We start from the raw sequence: 19,178 nt of genomic DNA, 5'->3' as shown, positions 1-19,178 counted from the left end.
GAAGGCCAGGGACAGGGCTGGTGGTAGCAGGAGAGACCTCTCTTGGATGATGGAGGCAGCAGGGGTTTGGGGGGGCTCTGCGGGAGCCAGTGATGCTGGCTGGCAGATCTTTAAATTAAAATACATATATACACTGGGTAAATAACACCGGTCCATATCCTGGTGACAGGCAGAATTAAGTTGCCTGGTTGGGGACCCGGCAGTGAACACTAGGACAGACGGCATGCCAGGACTGGGAGATGTGACCTGCTTTCACTCCTCAGCCGTTCCCCATTCTACTTGGCCAACCTTCCCACACATGTCCTTCCTCCTCCCTGCCAGGGACCTGGGTCGGATGCAGAGGGGCCAGAGTGAGATTTGTGGGCTCAGGACCCCTGATTCTGGGTCTGAGACTCTCCGGGGGGATCAGACTAGCCACCAGATCTCAGGAGATGCTGCAGTCTGTCCCGTTGCTTGCACAGACCCAAAGAGGCCCCTCGGGGGCCTCCACACAACTGCAGGGTCCTCCCAGCCCCACGGAGAGGGGCGGAGGGCAGGAGGGGATTTTTCAATTAGGAATCAGCTAATCGCCAGAGAGGGCCGCTCTGGGGCCCGGGGAATCTTTTCTGAAAACCCTGTACAATATAAATGGCCTGGACAATCCCGGGATTAGGCTATGGGGAGAGAAACCGAGGTGCGGGCTGGCTGAGGGATTAGCCGATGGGGTGGGGGGGCTCTGGAGGGCTTCGGACAGAGCGGTGTCTGGAGATCCGTTTTCTCATTGAAGATGCCAGTTTTACACCTGGGGAAACTGAGGCCCAGAGTGTGGGGGGCAGGTGTCCCTCCGAAAATGCCTTCTCCAAGGCAGCCATGGGTTGTTCTTTTCGTTGGCTGTTCCTCAGTTTCCGAAAAGGAGCTTTGATAAGGGGTGGGTCTCTCACCTCAAACGCATAACAGTCAAGGAGCCCCATCCAGACCAGCAGGACCCTACAGAGCAGCAGGGGGTCTCAGGGAGCTCTAATCTTAGTGTCGCTGTACCTCAGTTAAGTCTATGTGGCCCATCATGGCGTCTGGTTTCCTTGAAGCTACCACATTCCTCCCTGATATTGATAGTGTAAAAAATGTCACTGCTTGCTAGCTTGGGTGCTGAGTTCGATACCTGAGGAGGGATGACTGTGAGCCTCGGGGTCCCATGGGAACTGTGGCAGATGAGTACTGGCTGTAGGAATACCTATTTCCCACAGCCATGGCAGGATGGACAGGACGGTGTCAGGACAGCGCTGCACAGAGCTGGCAACTGGGGAAATCGTGGAGGAGGAGGAAGAGGAGGAGGAGGAGGTTTACCTTTTCCTTTTATGGGGTTCTTTTACTATTTTGATGTTTGGTTTGGTTGGTTTATATTGAGAAAGGGACTTTTTTTTTTTACAAAGATTTATTTATTTATCATATATAAGTACACTGTAGCTGTTTTCAGACACACCAGAAGAGAGCATCAGATCTCATTACAGATGGTGGTGAGTTACCCTGCAGTTGGGATTTGAACTCAGGACCTCTGGAAGAGCAGTCAGTGTTCCTAACCATTGAGCCATCTCTCCATTCCGAGAAAGGGTCTTACGTAGCCCAGGCTGGCCTCAAACTCAAACTCCTGCCTCTACCCACCAAGTGCTTTGATGACAAGCTCAAGTCACCAAGCCTGTTTTATGGGGTGCTGGAGACAGGACTCAGGCCTTCGTGCATTGCTTGGCTGTGGCGGCCTTCCCACTTGTGTGTTGGTTGGTTGAGACTCTATAGTCCAGGCTGACCTGAAACTCACAACAATCCTCCTGTCCCAGTGCTAAGAAGACAGGTGCGTGTTACCACGCCTTGCTTCTCCTATTGAGGCTGCCAGGAGAGTTTTTGATCTCTAAATGGCTCTGGCATTTCTCCCGGAATTCTCTGACCTCAGAGCCTTCCTGGGGGGCTGAGGGGACTGTGTGTCCCAACTTTCTCTCCCACATCCAATCATGGCTGTGAAGTCACCTACCATTCCCCAGGGTCCCTGCCCAACTGGGTACATAGGGAATTGGAGGGCCAGCTCTCCGTGTATACAGAATTCAGGAGCTGCTTTATTGATGGTTGGGGAAACTGAGGCCAGTTGATTAGGACTACGTCTCTTGGCCTCTTGTGGGGCCTGTCTCCTGGCCCCAGGCCCAGACACGGCGGAAACTGGTTGCTCAGATGCACAGAAAATGAACAGGGGGTGAGTGATTGCCAGAACTCTGCCAGGCCCAGGATGAGGACGTCTTGGGTGCATCTGTGGCACCCCATTGGTGACCTCAGAGTCCAGGCCTAGGTAGGCTATGTGACTTGATTTCCTTACCATCACCGCCATGATTCTCCGTGCTGTTCCCAGCGCCTGATGGGGGTGGAGGAAGGCTTCAGGGTGTCGGGGGCTCGGGGCTCCCCTACCTCCCCACCCCCAGCTGTCAATCAGGTCCACTGGGCCCCCTTCAAGTCGTCACGGCCCAGCAGTGGCCCAGGGAGGGATTATTCTGGCCTGTCCAGGGTGGATTCAAGTGGAACAGACGCTGACGAGCGGAACGCGCCCCTGCGGGCTGCTCTGCCCGCCTTTGTCCACTGGCTGGAACCGCCGCCACCTCCTCCCTGAGCCTGGGTGCACTGTGCATTGGGTCCTCAGTCACTTAGCTGAGGTCCCCTGTCTGCCTGGCCACTGGGGAGCGCCCCCCACTTGAGCCCCTCCTTCAGCCTCCAGACTCGGTTTCCCCTTCTGTCCCTCTCCCTGAGTTGTCAGAGGGTGGAATGCAGGTCACGTGGGCAGAGGAGACTGTGGGAATGTCTCAGAGCGGGGATCCCCGGGGCGCACCAACCGTCCTTGCGCTCCCTTGGCTTGGCTTTTGTTCAGGAAATTCGTGATGGCAGGGAGAACCGATCCCCTCACAGTCTGAATGGAGCCGAGGCAAATGCTGTTGACCCCTGACCCTGGCTCCCTAATCCCAGAGTCGAAACTGTCCCCCAAGAGGGGTCCCAGGAGATGATCTAGGGCTCGACCCTCGGCCCAGGCACCGAGGGGAGGCTTCCGGGTCAGGGTCTGCAGGCCTGTAGAGGAACATGGCTGCCCCTTGGCCACGTGCCTGGTCACCCCAGCTGGGAGGCCACTGCGGGAAACTGAGGTACAGAGGACAGGCAGAGCCTGCAGCAGGCCCAGATTCTGCCGTCTGCAGGACCTGCTGCTTGAGTGCAGTGCGTCAGAACCCCCTCCGCCTTGCTGACTCTTAGTCATCCTGGGGATTGGAGGCCTCTAGTCCTCGAAGAGAGCTTAGGGTCTGACTTCTCTGCGTTGCCTCTGGGAACAATAAGGAGATCTCCCTGGGAAGAGAGAGGACACCCTCCAGTAGGGTACCGGAAGAGCTTTCAACCCTGACTACCTCCTTTGCAGCAGATTCCTCCATTCTCTTGTAGAGGACCCAGGATCAGTTCCAACATTGGGACATTAGTGTCAGGCAGTTCACAACCATCTGTAAGTTCAGTTTCAAGGGATCTGACAGCTTCCTCTGGCCTCCATGGAGACGCACGTGCAATCGCACCCGCACATGCGCACACACATGTGCACACTTTTTTTTTTTTTAAAGATGTGGTAACCACACACTTAATCCCAGCACTTGGGAGGCAGAGGCAGGCTGATGTCTCTGAGTTCAAGGTCCAGCCTGGTCTACAGAGTAAGTGCCAGGGCAGTCAGGGCTATATGGAGAAACCTTGTCTCAGGAAGCCACATACAAGAAATCTTTTCCTTAAGCTATGGAGTGAATGAGTGAGTGGAATGACATTGTGTGTGTACATGTGTGTGTACATGTGTGTGTCAGTGTGTGTGTGTGTGTGTGTGTGTCCTCCTCACTTCCTGAAGCAGACACCCTGCTCCCTGCCCTCCCCGTCCTCTGAGGCCTTTGGTGGGAGCTTCCCCCACCCACCCCACCCGTGCCATGCGTACACTAAGCCCTGCTCCACACAAGCAGGCAAGTGTTCGCATGCTGTGGTGCCTGTGTGCTCCCCGGTGGGCTCATGTCTGTTCCACCCTGCTGAGCTGTTCCCCACGATCAATTTCAATTTGGCCTGGTCTCTGCCTTGAAGCTGAACCCTTCCCTGGAGGGTGAGAGAGCGGGAGGTGGGGTGGGGCTCTGCTGTTGCCGAGCTTGTTGGAGCCTCAGTTTCCCTGGGTGAGGAAGGAAGGGGATGGGTGGTCCCAGAGGTAGTCTTGCTGTTGCTTCTTCTCATACTTTAAACTTTATTCATTCATTCATGTTGGGACAGGGCCTCTGTCTACACAGCCTTGCTGTCTAGGACTCAGAGATCCACCTGCCCTGCATCCCATGTGCTGGGATTAATGGGTGGCTACCACACTGGGCAGTCTCCTATTTATTATATGCCTACTGTATGCTTGATTGTATGCAGGGGGAAGGGTGGGAGTCACACTGTAAAGACTGAACTTGGGTTTTTTTGTTTTTTGAAAGATTTATTTATTTTGTATATGAGTACACTGTAGCTGTCTTCAGACACCCCAGAAGAGGGCATCAAATCTCGTTACAGATGGTTGTGAGCCACCATGTGGTTGCTGGGAATTGAACTCAGGACCTCTGGAAGAGCAGTCCGTGCTCTTTTTTTTTTTTCCCCGGAGCTGGGGACCGAACCCAGGGCCTTGCGCTTCCTAGGCAAGCGCTCTACCACTGAGCTAAATCCCCAACCCCCAGTCCATGCTCTTAACCGCTGATCCATCTCTCCAGCCCAAAACTGACCTCGTTAATTTAAAAGGGGGGAAAGGTGTTCTCAGAGGTGGGAATGCCACGTGCAAAGGTTCCGAGACACCTGAGAGGTGAGAGGAGCTTAGTGCTCTCAGGGGGAGGACAGGAGGGGAGAACAGAGGTGGTACACCAAGGTGCCAATATCATTACCCTGTTAGTCAGTACCAACGCTGATGCAGTGCCTGTTGTGTGCCAACAGCCAACCCTGCCAATCTCACTGGGCTCATGGAACTGTTTGTTTGTACCCATTTGACAAAGGGGGAAACTGAGAGCCACAGAGGAAGGGTGTCCCTGGGGAAGGTCCCAGAGACAGTGGGCTAGTGCCTCCATCTTCCTAGACAAAAGTCTGGAAGGTAATGTGGAACACAGCAGGTGTCATTTGTCTCCTGGCCTATGTCACCTGCAGCTCCAGTGACCACTAGGTGGAGTGAGGAGACCACGGGGACCCAGCAGTGATGGCGCTCTTGACTCAGGAGCCTCCAGAACACTGAGCTCAGGCTTCCCCTGGGACACCGAGGACATGGTAGGCTATGACACCTACCTGAGAGGCTGTGGCTACCAGAGGGACCCAGCTACCGCTGAGCCTAGCATGGCCAATATCCACGTGGCTGAGCAGGTGTGGGTGGGGAAACTGAGGCTGAGCCACAAGTGAGAACCGGAGGGCCCAGGGACTGACTCAGTGGGGTGTGGAATGGAGGGGCCAGGTCTGCACAGACAGCCTGAGCGGAGACCCCTGCCGGGGCACTTCCTCAGTCATTGTTTCATTTGTGCGGCATTTATTTGGCACCGTCTGTAATGCCCTCTTAGAAACCTGGCTGACAGAACGTGTTTGAGACCCTTTTACTGTGGGGGGCTGTCATTTTACTTCTCACCAGATTTTGGAAAGAAAGAGGGAGGGGACATCAGAAAGGAACTGCAGGGTCTCCCGCATGGTTAGCTCCCCTGGGTCCCCCTGTATGTAATCACTCAAGAGCTTTCTCTTCCCTGTGTTGGGCTCCCCTCTGTGTAACGACCACATGGGTCCCTACCAGGATGTAACCATACCTGGGTCCCTGCCTTCTGATCCCAGACCTCTATCTCATCTTAGGATCAAAGCACAGCTGTCCCGCTGGCCTTTTCACAGGTGTGTCCCCCATGTGTCACTCTGAGAGCTGGAGTGTGTGGGTCTGTCATTGCTAACTGAGTTCCAGAGCATGGGTAGAAAACATGGTATGTGGGTTCGTTCTGCATGAGCGTGAGCACGTGTGGAGGCCAGAAGACAGCATTGTCCCCTAACGGGGTGTCCCCAGGATCCCCACCCAGCCTGGGTCAGGTGGAGAGAAGACTACTTTCCACCGCACACTGTAATAGGATTGGGACTTTTGAAGTTAATAGGAAATGGGAGAGAAGGCTCCTACTTTGAGAATCCGGGGTGTAGGGATGGATACAGAGGGCTTAGGGGGCCTTTGTGAGCCGTGCTGGGCTCCTTGTAGCTGCAGGCTGCTGTGATAAAAGAACCGTAAAATCCATGGTGTCAGGACAGTCCTTGCTTGAGACGGGGTCTGACTTTAGGAAAAGAAAGGGGGGATGCTAGGCGCTTACATGTGTGCGGGGTGTCACCAAGCCCTGATCTCATGCGGGGAGGCTCCCAGCGGGAAGCCTCTGGAGAGGAACATGGCCTCTCAGGTCCCTCCTGGTCCCCCACAACTTGGAATTTGGGGATTTTTTCCCCCCGATGATTTTTTTTCTTTTCTTTTTTTTCAGATCTGGGGACCGAACCCAGGGCCTTGCGCTTGCTAGGCAAGCGCTCTACCACTGAGCTAAATCCCCAAACCCAAATTTGGGGATTTTTAAGAGTGATGGTTGGTAGCCAGCTCTTGTTGGCCAGGGCTTCCATACGCAGAACATTCTAGACAAGGTTTCTGTTGGCCAGGAGACACAGCACACAGGGTAGGGGAGAGCCTGTGTTTGTTCATGTTAGAGTCAAATGTCTCTTGTTTTTAAAGATTTATCTTGATTTCATCTATTTAAAAGCATTTGTTCCTATATTTATTTACATGTTTACCCGTGCATGTTTTGCACACAGGGTTGGGTCAAAGAACAACTTGAGGAAGTCATTTCTCTCCTTCTAACCTGCGGGCCCGGGGATTGAACTCAGGCTGTCAGGCTTGGCGGCAGAACCTTCACCCACTGAGCTGCAGTCTTGCTCTGTAGACCAGGCTGGCCTCAAAATCAGAGCTCTGCCTGCCTCAGCCTCCCAAGTGCTGGGATTAAAGGGTATCACTGCCTGGCTTCAAAAGATTTATTGCTTGAATATTTTTTTAATTATGTCTCTAGGTGTGTGCCAGGAGAGCCAGGAAGAGGGAGCCAGACCCCCTGCAGCTGGAGTTATAGATGCCTGAAGTGGGTGCTGGGAAGGAAACCTGGGTCCTCTGGAAGAGCAGCCAGTGTTCTTTTTTTTTTTTTTTTTTTTTTCTTTTCTTTTTTTTCAGAGCTGGGGACCGAACCCAGGGCCTTGAGCTTGCTAGGCAAGCGCTCTACCACTAAGCCAAATCCCCAACCCCGCAGCCAGTGTTCTTAACCACTGTGCCATGTCGCTACCTACTGAGCAGTTGTTCTATTTTGAGACAGGATGTCACTATGTAGCCCTCACTACTCTGAAACTTGCTATATAGCACAGGCTGGTCTTAAATTCACAAAGCTCTGTGTACCTAAGGCTTCTGAGTACTGAGAATAGTGTGTGTGTGTGTGTGTGTGTGTGTGTGTGTGTGTGTGTGTGTGATATAGTGTGTGTGGTGTGTGTGATAGTGTGTGTGGTGTGTGTGATAGTGTGTGTGGTGTGTGTGTGTGATTGTGTGTGTGATTGCATGTGTGTGATAGTGTGTGTGGTGTGTGTGTGGTATGTGTGTGTGGTATGTGTGTGTGTAGTATGTGTGTGATTGTGTGTGTGATTGTACATGTGTGTGGTGAGTGATTGTGTGTGATTGTGTGCGATTTTGTGTGTGTGATTGTGCATGTGTGTGTGTGTAGATCTGTGTCTTCCTCAGTCACCTTCCACCTCATTGCCTGTGTCACAGTCCCTTCCACTGAACCCAGCACTCCTGACCTGGTGCCAGTGTGGGACGGTGAGCCACACTTGCTGCTTCTGGGACCTGGCTCTGTTACCATTGATGTCTTACTCCGGTCCTTGGATCCTGTCCAGGCCGGCTTGCTGACACACGGCCCACACGGCCCGCACTTTGTTCCATTAGAAATGGCCCCAGCAACAGCAGCAGCAGCGCCCACTCCCTACCTCGTCCCTATCCGCCTTTGCTTCTGTGACACAGCATCTCCTGCTGCACTTCAGGCAAGCCTAGAACTCACAGACATCCCCCTGCCTCAGCCTCTGGAGTTCATTTAAAATTACATTTTTGCCAGGCAGTGCTGGCACATACCTTTAAATCCTAGCACAGGGGAGGCAGAAGCAGGTGATTGGATCTCTGGGTTTGAGCCAGCCTGGTCTACAGAGCAAGTTCCAGGACAGCCATGGCCACATTGTGCACCTTGTCTTGGTAAAATAAAAACTGAACAAAACTAAGCAAAAAACTCCAAAACCAACCAACCAACCAACCAAACAAACAAACAAACACAAAAAACCTAAAAACCTAAAATAATTCATTGATAATAGATAAAATTTATTTTAAAATTGAGGTGTGAATTTTTCATAAATCCAATATTTATACAGACAAATTTTCTTTATTCCCTCCAGGATACTCCACAAGATGACCAAAGGACCCAAGGTCCCTATCCAGCTCTCCGGGGTCCCCTGAGCAGCCAACCCAAGGCATCTTCCTGGGTGTTGGGTGTGTGAGAGGTCACTTCCTCCTTAAACCTTCATCTTTAACTCAGCCATCTCTTGACAACAGTCTTTGGGATGACCTTTGTGCAAGAAAAAAAGGTGACCTTCCCGCGGAGCCACCTCCCTTCCCAGCCCCCTCCCCGTGGTTCAGAAGCTGCTGTCTAAACAATGTATTAAGGATTTGGGAAGTGCCACCCAAAGGGAGAATTTCCATCCCTGCGTCTGCTCCTGAACTTCAAATACCGAATGAGAACGCAAAGTGGGTCACCAGCCAGACACCCACACCTGGACCTGCAACCTGAGGGCACCCGGATTCCCCCTCCCGCTCTGTGTCCAGGGAGACGGCCCCAGCCTCAGTTTCTCCAATCTGTTAAGTGGACCCCAAGGAGGACCTCATCAGCAAGGGCTCAGGGGCGGCTGAGAGGGAGTGTGTGGGGGTGGAGGTGAGACAGGGGACTGAGACGGTGGGTGTCAGGCAGCCAGCTGCACTCAGCTCTGTGGCATACCTTCAGCGCAGTGTGGAAAGCAGAAGGCTAGCCTGGGCTTTGTCTATACCCAGGCCTCAGGCCTAAGGCTCAACACACTCCCGTCCAGTCCTGAGAGGCAGGTAAGGCCTTGGTGGCTCAGGCCTGCCATCCTTGCATTTGGGAGGCTGAGGCAGGAAGATCAGACCATAGTGTCTCAAAGTCAAATGTTAAAAAGGGTGCCATAGTAGCAGCTGCTCGGGGCGGGGATGGGGGGGTGGGGGTGGAGCACTTGCTGCTCAGTGGATGGAGCACCCGCTGCTCAGGGGGCGGAGCACTCGCTGCTCAGGGGGCGGAGCACTCGCTGCTCAGGGGGCGGAGCACTCGCTGCTCAGGGGGCGGAGCACTCGCTGCTCACAGAGCGGAGCACTCGCTGCTCAGGGGGCGGAGCACTCGCTGCTCAGGGGGCGGAGCACTCGCTGCTCACAGAGCGGAGCACTCGCTGCTCAGCCCTGGGTTCTTTTTTTTTTTTTTTTTTTCTTCGGAGCTGGGGACCGAACCCAGGGCCTTGCGCTTCCTAGGTAAGCGCTCTACCACTGAGCTAAATCCCCAGCCCCCTACAGCCCTGGGTTCTATCTCCACATCGAATAAACAAAGTCTGGCAGTGTCACCCAGCATCCCACCTAGAGGCAGAAGGATGAGGAGTTCAAGGCCATCCTCTGCTAGACAGCAAACTAGAGGCCAGACTGAACTGTGTGGGACCCTACAGAAGGAAGACAGAAGTTAAGGAAGGGAGGAAGGACAAACTAAAAACACAGAAAGCAAGTGGTGCCTGTGCTCAGGAACTTGGCCTCAGCTGTCTGTCTGTCTGCCCTCTGTCTTGGAAGGCCCTGGTAGAGCCGGCAGGAGTGCTCATAGAAGCTGAAGGGAAGAAAGCCAGGCTTACAAGGATCAGCAGTCAGCAGAAGGAACAGCCTGTGCAGAGGCCTGAGGCAAAGGGGAGAGGCGGGCATGGGAGTAGCTGAGACCTAGTGTGAGATGTGCCTGCGGCAGGGAGTGGCACGGATGGCTGCGCAGAGGCGAAGGAGGCACTCAGGACAAGGGCCCTACCCACCGAGCCTCAGCCCCCCCCCCCCCCCCCCCCCCCGCTTGCTTTCTCCATTCTCAGAGGCTAGGGCGTGCTGAGAATCCAAGCGTTCGGAGCTTCCTTCTGCTGCTGCCTAGCACCCAGCACGCACAGCCACTGGCCAGTCGTGCAGGTGTTCTCCGGTTTCACTCACACCACCGCATCTGCGACAACTCAACTCCTGAGGTCACATTCACAGGTTCCGGGGTTTGGGGTCTGGATGGATTTTGCTGGAACACCCAGCCTCCCATGCAGGAGACTGTGGGAGCACCCTGAGGGTAGTCCCTGCCTTGGGCCTGAGCTACACTGGGCTCTGTCCGTAAGCAGACTCCCTCTGGGTGGCGTTCAGCTGCTGGAGGCTGGAGATACCTGGGAAGGGTGGAGTATTCCCAATAGGTTCTTGCTAACCAGGAAACACAAGGTAGAGCAGCTCCTGGGCTGGATCCTGACCCAGCAGCTGTCCGGCCTCCAGCCCCACTGCAGGTCAGCACAGCCAGGGAGATGGGGCTCAAGTCAATTGCGGAGAACCAAATCTCTCTGGCATGATGTATGTCTGCCTGTCTTTGTCTTCCTCTGTCTGTTTCTCTTTCTCTCTGCCTTTGTCTGTGTCTCTGTTTGTTTTTGTGTCTGTGGATCTGCTGTCCCCACCCCATCTCTGTGTCTCCGTTTCTACATTTCCAAAGAGACTACGATTCCCAAGTCTCTAGGTTCTTACCTCCCTCTCCTGGATAGCAGCCGCACTGGGACCAGTATCTCCTGTGGGGATTGAATACCTGAACATGGATGGTAATTTAAAGCTACCCCAGGCTGGAAGACACAGCCCAGGGCCTGGAAGCAGTCCCCTCGGGCCTCTCAGATTTTCTGGAGGCAGAGTCACAGCTGTGAGCTGCCACCAGGGTTTCCCAGGAGCGAGCTAGGACCCAAACTCAATCTTCTGCAAGTACTCTCCACCTTTAATCCCAGTGCTCAGGAGGCAGAGGCAGGCGGATCTCTGAGTTGGAGGCTGGCCTGGTCTACAGAGCGAGTTCCAGGACAGCCAGGGCTGCACAGAGAAACTCTGTCTCAAAAAACAAAGACAAAAAGAAGGAGCAGAAAAGAGGTGCTCTTGAGTACTGAGCTGTCTCTCCAGTCCCAACACACACATAAAAGAAACGAAAAAACCTTGTGAGGCAGTGATGGCATGTGAACGTGCTGATCTCAAATCTGTCTTCTTGAGCATCAGACCTTTTTCTCTGTACTTTGTTCTATGGGTTTTGTTGCTGCTGCTGCTGCTGCTGTTCTGTTTTGTTAAACAAGGTTCCATGTACTCTAGGCTGATCTAGAACTCACTATTCAAGATGTTCCTCCTCTTTTCCCTCCACCTGCCTTCCCAGGGCAGGTGCACACTAGCAGGCCCAGCTTAGGCTGTGCAGGGGAGAGACCTAGGGCTTCCTGCAGTTAGGCTTGTGCTCCTCAGCCCCTCAACCACAGAGGCCAGCTGCTTTCCCTCCCTGGCCTTGTAAAAACTGCTGTACCCTGGATGTTCGTGTGACCCTTCCACTGGGGACAGTGAGGGTCTAAGACACATGTGACTCTCTGGGGCTTTTAGGATGGCACTGTGGGTGTGCAGTGCACAGGGCTGCACTGGATTAACTTCACTTGTTGTCTGATTCGGAAGCCCTAGAAGTCTGTTGGCATTTGAACTCGTATATGTATATGGGTCAATTTTAGGTTTTGGTTTTCCCCGGGCAGTTGTGGTTAGTTTTATTTTCTGTCCCTCCATCACTAGCTGCTTGGTGTGTATCCTGTGTGCTCTGTTTCCTACCTGCGACCTTGCGTCTCCTTCTTGAAGATTTTTCTGGTCCCATTTGAGGGACAGAAAGAAGGCAATTGGGGAGTCTCTTCCAAGTGTGTTTTAGGGACGGCAGAAACTTCCAGGTCCCGGACTGACCCTGTCTACCTTTGGGAAACTCTCCCCCAAAGTCCCCATCTGCTGGGGTGAGGCAGCCCCAGGAGCCAGGGAGGGCCTGGGGTAAGCCAAGGGGACATGGGGAAGGAGCTTATAAAAGACCCCTTGAGTTTTTCTATGGATTTGGATCTCCCCCAAATCAGACTGCCACGGCTGCAAGCATCTCAGATTCTCAAGCTGGGGGGACAATGTCGCCTGTCGACCCGAGTTTTCTGCAATCTCTGTCTTTGTCGTTCTCCATGTCCTCTGTCTGCCCCAGGCAGCCATGGAAACTAGAGTTGAGCCTCCTCCAGGCAGGCTGTCTTTGTTGGGGTTTTGTGTCCCCATTGGGGGACAGTAGAGTAGGCTTTCTTTCTACCCACCCCGCTGCACAAGGCCTGGGTGACAGCTCTCAGCAGGGAGCAGTCACGCTTGACCCATGTATGTCTGAAGGCTGGAGGCCTTTATGGGAAGAGGAGGATGTCCCTCAGCTCCTCAGCTCCCGCAAGGTCGCCTGCCCTTTCCTCCCCAAGAAGAGATGGGCCAGGCCCCACGGCGTCCTGAGCTGTGACCAGGATATTGTGCTGTTGTCTGAGACACAGTTTCACTCTGTAGACCAGGCTGACCTCATTAACTCCATCCTCTGCCTCCAGAGTGCTACAGTAAAGTACAAGGGACACAGCACCTGCCGAGGTGAAGACTGTCATTACCAAAGAGAGCAAGGCATGTGCCATGAACACATTAAAACTGTTTATTTATTCTACGTGTGTGTGCCCAAGCATGGGTGTGTGGCCCTGGAGGGCAGTAGATGGGGTTAGACCCCTTAAAGCTGGAGTTATAAGTGGTGGCTAGCGGAGCTGTGAGGACTGTGATCTGAACTTGGACCCTCTGCAAGAGCATCGAGAGTTCTTAATCAATGAGCTATCCTTTTTTTTTTTTTTTAAATATTTATTTATTTCATGTATGTGAGTACACTGTAGCTGTCTTCAGACACACCAGAAGAAGGCATCAGATCTCATTACAGATGGTTGTGAGCCACCATGTGGGTGCTGGGAATTGAATTCAGGACCTCTGGAAGAGCACAGTCAGAGCTCTTAACCGCTGAGCCATCTCTTCAGCCCTCGATGAACTATCTTTCATGTCATCTTTTGATATAAAATATAATAGAAGTGGACAGTGGAGGTGCACGCCTTTGGTTCCAGTATTCCAGAGGGGAGCAGGAGGCTCTTTGAGTTTGAGGCCAGCCAGGTCTATAAAGAGAGTTCCAGGGGGTTGGGGATTTAGCTCAGCGGAAGAGCGCTTGCCTAGCTAGAGCAAGGCCCTGGGTTCGGTCCCCAGCTCCAAAAAAAAAAAAAAAGAGAGAGTTCCAGAACAGCCAGGGCTACACAGAGAAACCCTGACTCAAAAAACCAAAGTCCCCCCAAATATATATATATATAATATTTATATGTATATATTATTATATATTTATATAATATATAATTAAAATATTTACTTTTTTTTTAATTAGCTTACTGCTCACTCGAAGCTCTTTGTGGGTTTCCTGGGTTTGTCCTGTGTCCCACGCCAGACCCTAACACTGTGCGTGGTTTCCAGGTCTACACGATCTTTACATACATTTCCATCGTCTGTGGTGTGGACCGCAGGGAACCGCCACTCCACACCCTGCACACGCAGGCCTAGGCCTCCGTGTTAAAAACCGGTAATGGTTCAGGGGAGCCCAGCTCCATGAATAATACAGAAGGCGCAGCCAGCTCTCCTTTCCCACAGCGAATGCATAATCAGGCCTCAGGCTGGGAGACTGACGAGGTGCGCGGAGGCGCCCAGGCAGCAATCAGCAGCCGTCGCTCATCCTCTAATTGCTGGGGTGCAGCAGACTGGGGTGACCCACTCGTGAGGGGCATTACATACATGTTGGCCCCGGGAGGCCTCTGGAGGCCCAGGCTGCTTCCCCCTGGGGTCCATCCGTCGTCACGTCAGGCTAGGGCACAGATCGGATGTCCGGGCTGTAAGGACCGTGGGGAACGGTGTGCTCATATCTGCAACAATTTCCCCACCACCCCCACTGTCTGGCTAGGAATCTGGGAGAATCCTGACCACCTTGCCACCTGTCTGGGCTTTGCCTCCAGCCCCCGGGTGTGGGTAGCAGTGTCATGGTGGGGCCTGAAGCTCAGAGGACTGAGGGACCTGCTTGAGGATTGCCATGAGCAGAGGTGTGGCGTGTGCCACAGCCCTATGATTGTGCATTATTTTTACTTTAGTGCGAGGAGGTCAGAGGACAACTGTGGGAGTCCAGTCTCCGTTCCCACCACTTGGGCCCTGGGATGGAAGTCGCCTGGCCAGGCTTGTGGCCAAGTACTCTGCCCCACTGAACACCAAGCATCAGTTCCTTCTTCCCCGCCTCCTCCCCTTCTCTCCCCCCCCCACTCTCCCCCTCCGCTTCTCCCCTCCCCCTCCCTGCCTCCTCCCTGCCCCGCCCCCTCCCCTCCTCCCTGCCTCTTCCCCTCCCTTATTCTATTCAGTCTTCACATTTTGTCTTTTTTTTTTTTTTTTCTTTTTTTCGGAGCTGGCGACCGAATCCAGGTCCTTGCGCTCTACCACTGAGCTAAATCCCCAACCCCCCCCCCTTTTTTTTTTTTTTTTTTGGTTTTTGAGACAGGGTTTCTCTCTGTAGCTCTGGTGTCCTGAAATTTACTGTAGACCAGGCTGACCCAGAATTCAGATCTGCCTGCCTCTGCCTCCCGAGTGCTGGGATTGAAGGCATGGCTGCCCCCTGGTTATTACTCTTCTGTTACTGGAGCTCCAGTACGCCAGGCTGCCCTTACTTCCCTTTGTGACTAATGATGACCTTGAATTCAGGATCACCTTGCCTGCTAGGGGAACAGATCTGTCCTGACCATGGGATTTAGAATTCATACAGGCCAGGTGGGGAGGGAAGGACTCCCACCTCCCTGGGAGTCCTGTAAGCTTTTCTCACAACACCAGGGAACCTGTTTTCTCCAGAGTTGGATGCAAACCTGTCATTTGCTACAAAAAAATGTTTTCCAAAGGAAGCTGGGGTCAGCATGGGGGACAGGCACATGTATGCACTGTCTGGATTGCCTTGTAACATATTTCCATGGCTACAGAAGAATCTGGGACTCACCTCACAGGCTCCCGACTGTCACTCAGGCCTGCTCAACTGCAGGAGCAAGAGAGCTGGGGTTATGGTTGGGGCTGGGGTATAGAAGGAAGCTTTTAGATGCCTGTTTGGACAGTAAAGTGATTTTTCTCCCCCCACCCCGACCCCCTTTGGTTTTTCAAGGCAGGGTCTCTCTGTGTAGTCCTGGCTATCCTGGAACTCCCTCTCAGTTCAGGCTGGCCTTGAACTCAGAGATCCACCTGCCTGTGCCTCAGAGCGCTGGGGTCAAAGGCCTGCACCACCACGCCTGGCCTTAAACGCATGTATTTTAATTTTATACGTATGGTGTTTTGTTACATGTCTGTCTGTGTACCATGCCCATGCCTGGGCTCTCTGAAGGCCAGAGAGAGAACTGGGTCTCGGGAACTCGAGTTACAGATCCTTGTGAGCCACTGTGTGGGTGCTAGTCCTTAGCAAGAGCAAGTCTTTTTTTAAAGATTTATTTATTTATTATATATAAGGACACTGTAGCTGTCTTCAGACACACCAGAAGAGGGCATCAGACCTCATCATAGATGGTTGTGAGCTACCATGTGGTTGCTGGGATTTGAACTCAGGACCTCTGGAAGAGCAGTCAGTGCTCTCAACCGCTGAGCCATCTCTCCAGTCCCAAGAGCAAGTCTTCTTAATCACAGAGCCAACTCTCCAGCTACTACAGTGAGGTTTTTATACACTTAGCATGCAAAACGTGTAGCAGGTTCTTGCCAGGGACAGAGGGTCCTTCCTGTACTGCCTGTGCCCCTCAATTTTCTCTGTGGACACGGCTGGAGAGCCATCCATAGGCTGGGACTAGAAAAAGTCTCGGGGCTGAACTTTGAGGGCAGATATCTAGGGCCTGCTGGGAACAGGACTTGTAAAAAAAAAGTCTGTCTGGAAGGCCATGGTGCAAGGCCATTTTTGCTGGCTACAAGCGAGGCCTCTGGAACCAAAGAGAGCACAGGGCTCTTCTTAAAATGGAAGGTGTTTATGCCCGAGATGAAACTGAGTTCTACTTAGGCAAGAGGTGTGCTTATGTGTACAAAGCAAAAAACAATACAGTGATTCCTGGAGGCAAACCAAACAAAACCAGAGTGATCTGGGGAAAAGTAACTCGGGCCCATGGAAACAGTGGCATGGTTCATGCCAAATTCCGAAGCAACCTTCCTGCAAAGGCCATTGGACACAGAATCCGTGTGATGCTGTACCCATCCCGGATTTAAACTAATGGAGAGTAGATAAATAAAAGATTTGTGCTCTTGAAAAAAAAAAAAAGAAAGAAAAAGTATCGGGTTCTAAAAACCTGTTTAGGAAGCCGAGCCTAACAGCTTGTGCCTTTAATTCAAGCACTCAGGTGGCAGAGGAAGGTGGATCCAGATTTCTGAGAGTTCAAGGCCAGCCTGGTCTACAGAGTGAGTTCCAGGACAGCCAGGGCTACACAGAGAGACCCTGTCTGGAAAACCCAAAATAAATAAATACAAACAACTGTTTAGGAGTCGGAAAGACAAGTCAGGGAGGAGTGGTGGCAGCCAGTGAGCTGTGGACCTGAGTTCAGTCCCTGGGACCCGCATGATCGAAGGAGAGAGCCGACCAACCCAAAGTTTGTTTATGACTCCCACACACGGGCGGAGATGTACACACACAAGCGGAGATGTACACACACAAGCACGCATGCACACCCAGCGGCACATAAATAGTTAAACTCAATGAATTAAAACAAAATGGCCATAGTCGTACAAGGCCAAACCCCATTATCAAGAAAGAAACGTGGTAGAAACCCAAAGAAGTTGTGGAACTGGAACTGCCGTTCCACCAGGGTGGAGCGAAGCCTGTGGCCGGCTATGTATATGTTTTCCTTTTGAAACTGTCTCAGGTAGCCCAGGCTGACCTCCAATCTGCAGTGAAACTGAGATTGACCTTGACCTCCTGATATTCCTGCTTCTGCCTCCTCAGGCGTGACCAGTGGGCACTATCACCATGGTTTATGGGGTTCAGGGGGTGGAACCCCGGGTGGCATGCATGCCATGCCATGTGAGTGCTCTCCCCAGTGAGACGCAGTCTCCCAGCCCCTCCATGAGCTTCAGAGTGCAGCCGAGACCTTGACTCACCGGCAGGACTCTGGCTATGGCTGAATACTTAGGGGGTAGGAGGTGATTTCAGCTGGTGTGGTGGAAACTCAGTCTGGAGAAACCTGGGCTAAGGGAAGGGCCTAACACCCCTCCTCCACCTTAGAAGGTGCCAGGGCCTCTATTTCATGTGGGGTCAGTTTCTACCCCTCTGCCTCTGTCTCCTGTCTACAACCGGTCTCAGAGTTCTGTCAATAAGCCACTGCTTAATTTACGACTGTATTTTTAGCGTTTTAATTTAAAATGATGGAGAGACTACAGAAGGGTACAAGGGACCATTCAGGACAGGTCTGGTGTGCTGGCCTGTCATCCCAGCTATGAGGCTGAGGACAGGGGAGCTGCAGTTAAAGGCTCCCGAGCCCCACACTGAGGATTTCTCTGTATAGCCCTGGCTGCCCTGGAACTCCCTCTGTGGACCAGGCTGGCCTTGAATTCAGATATCCACCTGCCTCTGCTTCCAGAGCACCACCTTCTGCCCTGCTCAAGGACTTATTTCAGCAAGCCTTTGTTTTAAAAAATGCAAAATAGGACTGGGAGTGTGGTAGGGTGGAGCGCGGTCAGGGTGGACCCCTATCTAGAATTCCCCAGTAACAGGCTGGGGGCGTGGTCAGGGTGGAGGACTGTCAAGAATCCCCCCACCCCCACCCCCGCTGAGGGGCTGGGGCGTGGTCAGAGTGGAGCCCTGCCTAGAGTCTCCCAGTGAGGGTGTAGGAATGAAGTTCTGGAATTCATCTAACTTCTAAAACAAAAAGGTAAAACCTTTATGCTAATCAGAGCGTTTGGCTGGCTGGTCTGAGCTTTTTGAGACAGGGTTTCTCTGTGTAGCCCTAGCTGTCTGGAAACTTGCGCTGTAGATCAGGTTGACCTCGAACTCAGAGCTCTGCCTGCCTCTCTCTGCTTCCCGAGGGAGGGATGGGATTAAAGGTGTGTGCTACCAGCCCAGCTGGGGTGATCAGAGTTTGAAGTGATCCTGGCCCAGAGCACAGCAGGCAAGGATTGTGTTTCCAGGACTTTAATTTTTAGTTAAACACCCTTGGGTCTCCAGGCTTAGTGATGCACACCTTTATTCCCTGCACTCTGAAGGCAGAGGCAGGTGGATTTCTGTGAGTCCATGATCGGCCAGGCCTACAAGGTAAATTCTAGAACTTTTATGGGCTATGTAGAAAGACACTGTTTTGAAACCTGTCCCCTGCCCCCTTAAAAACAAAAAACAAAACCAAAACAGCGGGGGGGGGGGAACAAAACAAAACAAAACAAAACAAAACAAAAAACCCAAAAAACCATGGAGCTATCAAACAGCAGCCCAAGAGGGAAGCAGGACAGAAAAGCAAATAGGGAGTTTAGGGTGTTTACAAAACATTTACAGCTACAGTTGTATTTAAAAAAAATAAAAGCAGATAAAATCTGCCTGCCTAGGATCTTTGATTTGGGGAGACAGGATACAGAGAAAGGTGAACTCCTTAAGGAGGAGAGGGATTCCAAACCCCACAAGTTGGGCTCAAACACCAGGGAGAGGGGATGGGGGAGGGGCTGCAGAGCAAATGCTACCCTTACTGACACCCCTTGGGGAAACTCAGCTCCTTTTCAACGTTGAATCCTGTTGAGACCTTGGCTGTCTCTCTAGGACAGCTGTCTAGCTCTGAGAGTGGGTCCTCAGGCCCTCACTGGGGAATTCTAGGCAGGGGCTCCACCCCTGACCACACCCCCAGCCCTTTCTGAGGGATTCTAGGCGGGGCTCCACCCTGACCACGCCCCCAGCTCATCACTGAGGGGTTCTAGGCGGGGTTCC

The 19,178-nt window shown here is 52.7% G+C and overlaps 1 protein-coding gene across 1 annotated transcript; it reads left to right on the top strand.

Moving 5' to 3' along the window:
- Nucleotides 1-5,292: 5,292 nt before the first annotated feature.
- On the top strand, nt 5,293-18,622 carry LOC134479620 (large ribosomal subunit protein eL33-like). The gene is made up of 2 exons (XM_063264383.1): nt 5,293-5,420; nt 16,153-18,622. The coding sequence occupies exons 1-2, from the start codon at nt 5,293-5,295 to the stop codon at nt 16,484-16,486; spliced, it is 462 nt and encodes a 153-aa protein (XP_063120453.1). The 3' UTR covers nt 16,487-18,622.
- Nucleotides 18,623-19,178: the final 556 nt, after the last annotated feature.

Source organism: Rattus norvegicus, chromosome 7 (genome assembly GCF_036323735.1).
Source record: "Rattus norvegicus strain BN/NHsdMcwi chromosome 7, GRCr8, whole genome shotgun sequence".
In the NCBI taxonomy this organism is placed as follows: Eukaryota; Metazoa; Chordata; class Mammalia; order Rodentia; family Muridae; genus Rattus; species Rattus norvegicus.
The sequence above is the reverse complement of the archived record's forward strand: the minus strand, read 5'-3'. Positions and strand labels throughout refer to the sequence as shown.

Excerpts from the sequence above, each read along its gene's own strand:
- LOC134479620 (XM_063264383.1), top strand. The coding sequence starts at position 5,293 with ATGGTAGGCTATGACACCTACCTGAGAGGCTGTGGCTACCAGAGGGAC. Across the intron at positions 5,421-16,152 it reads AAACTGAGGCTGAGCCACAA|TCTGTCTGGAAGGCCATGGT; the intron begins GTGAGAACCGGA and ends GTAAAAAAAAAG.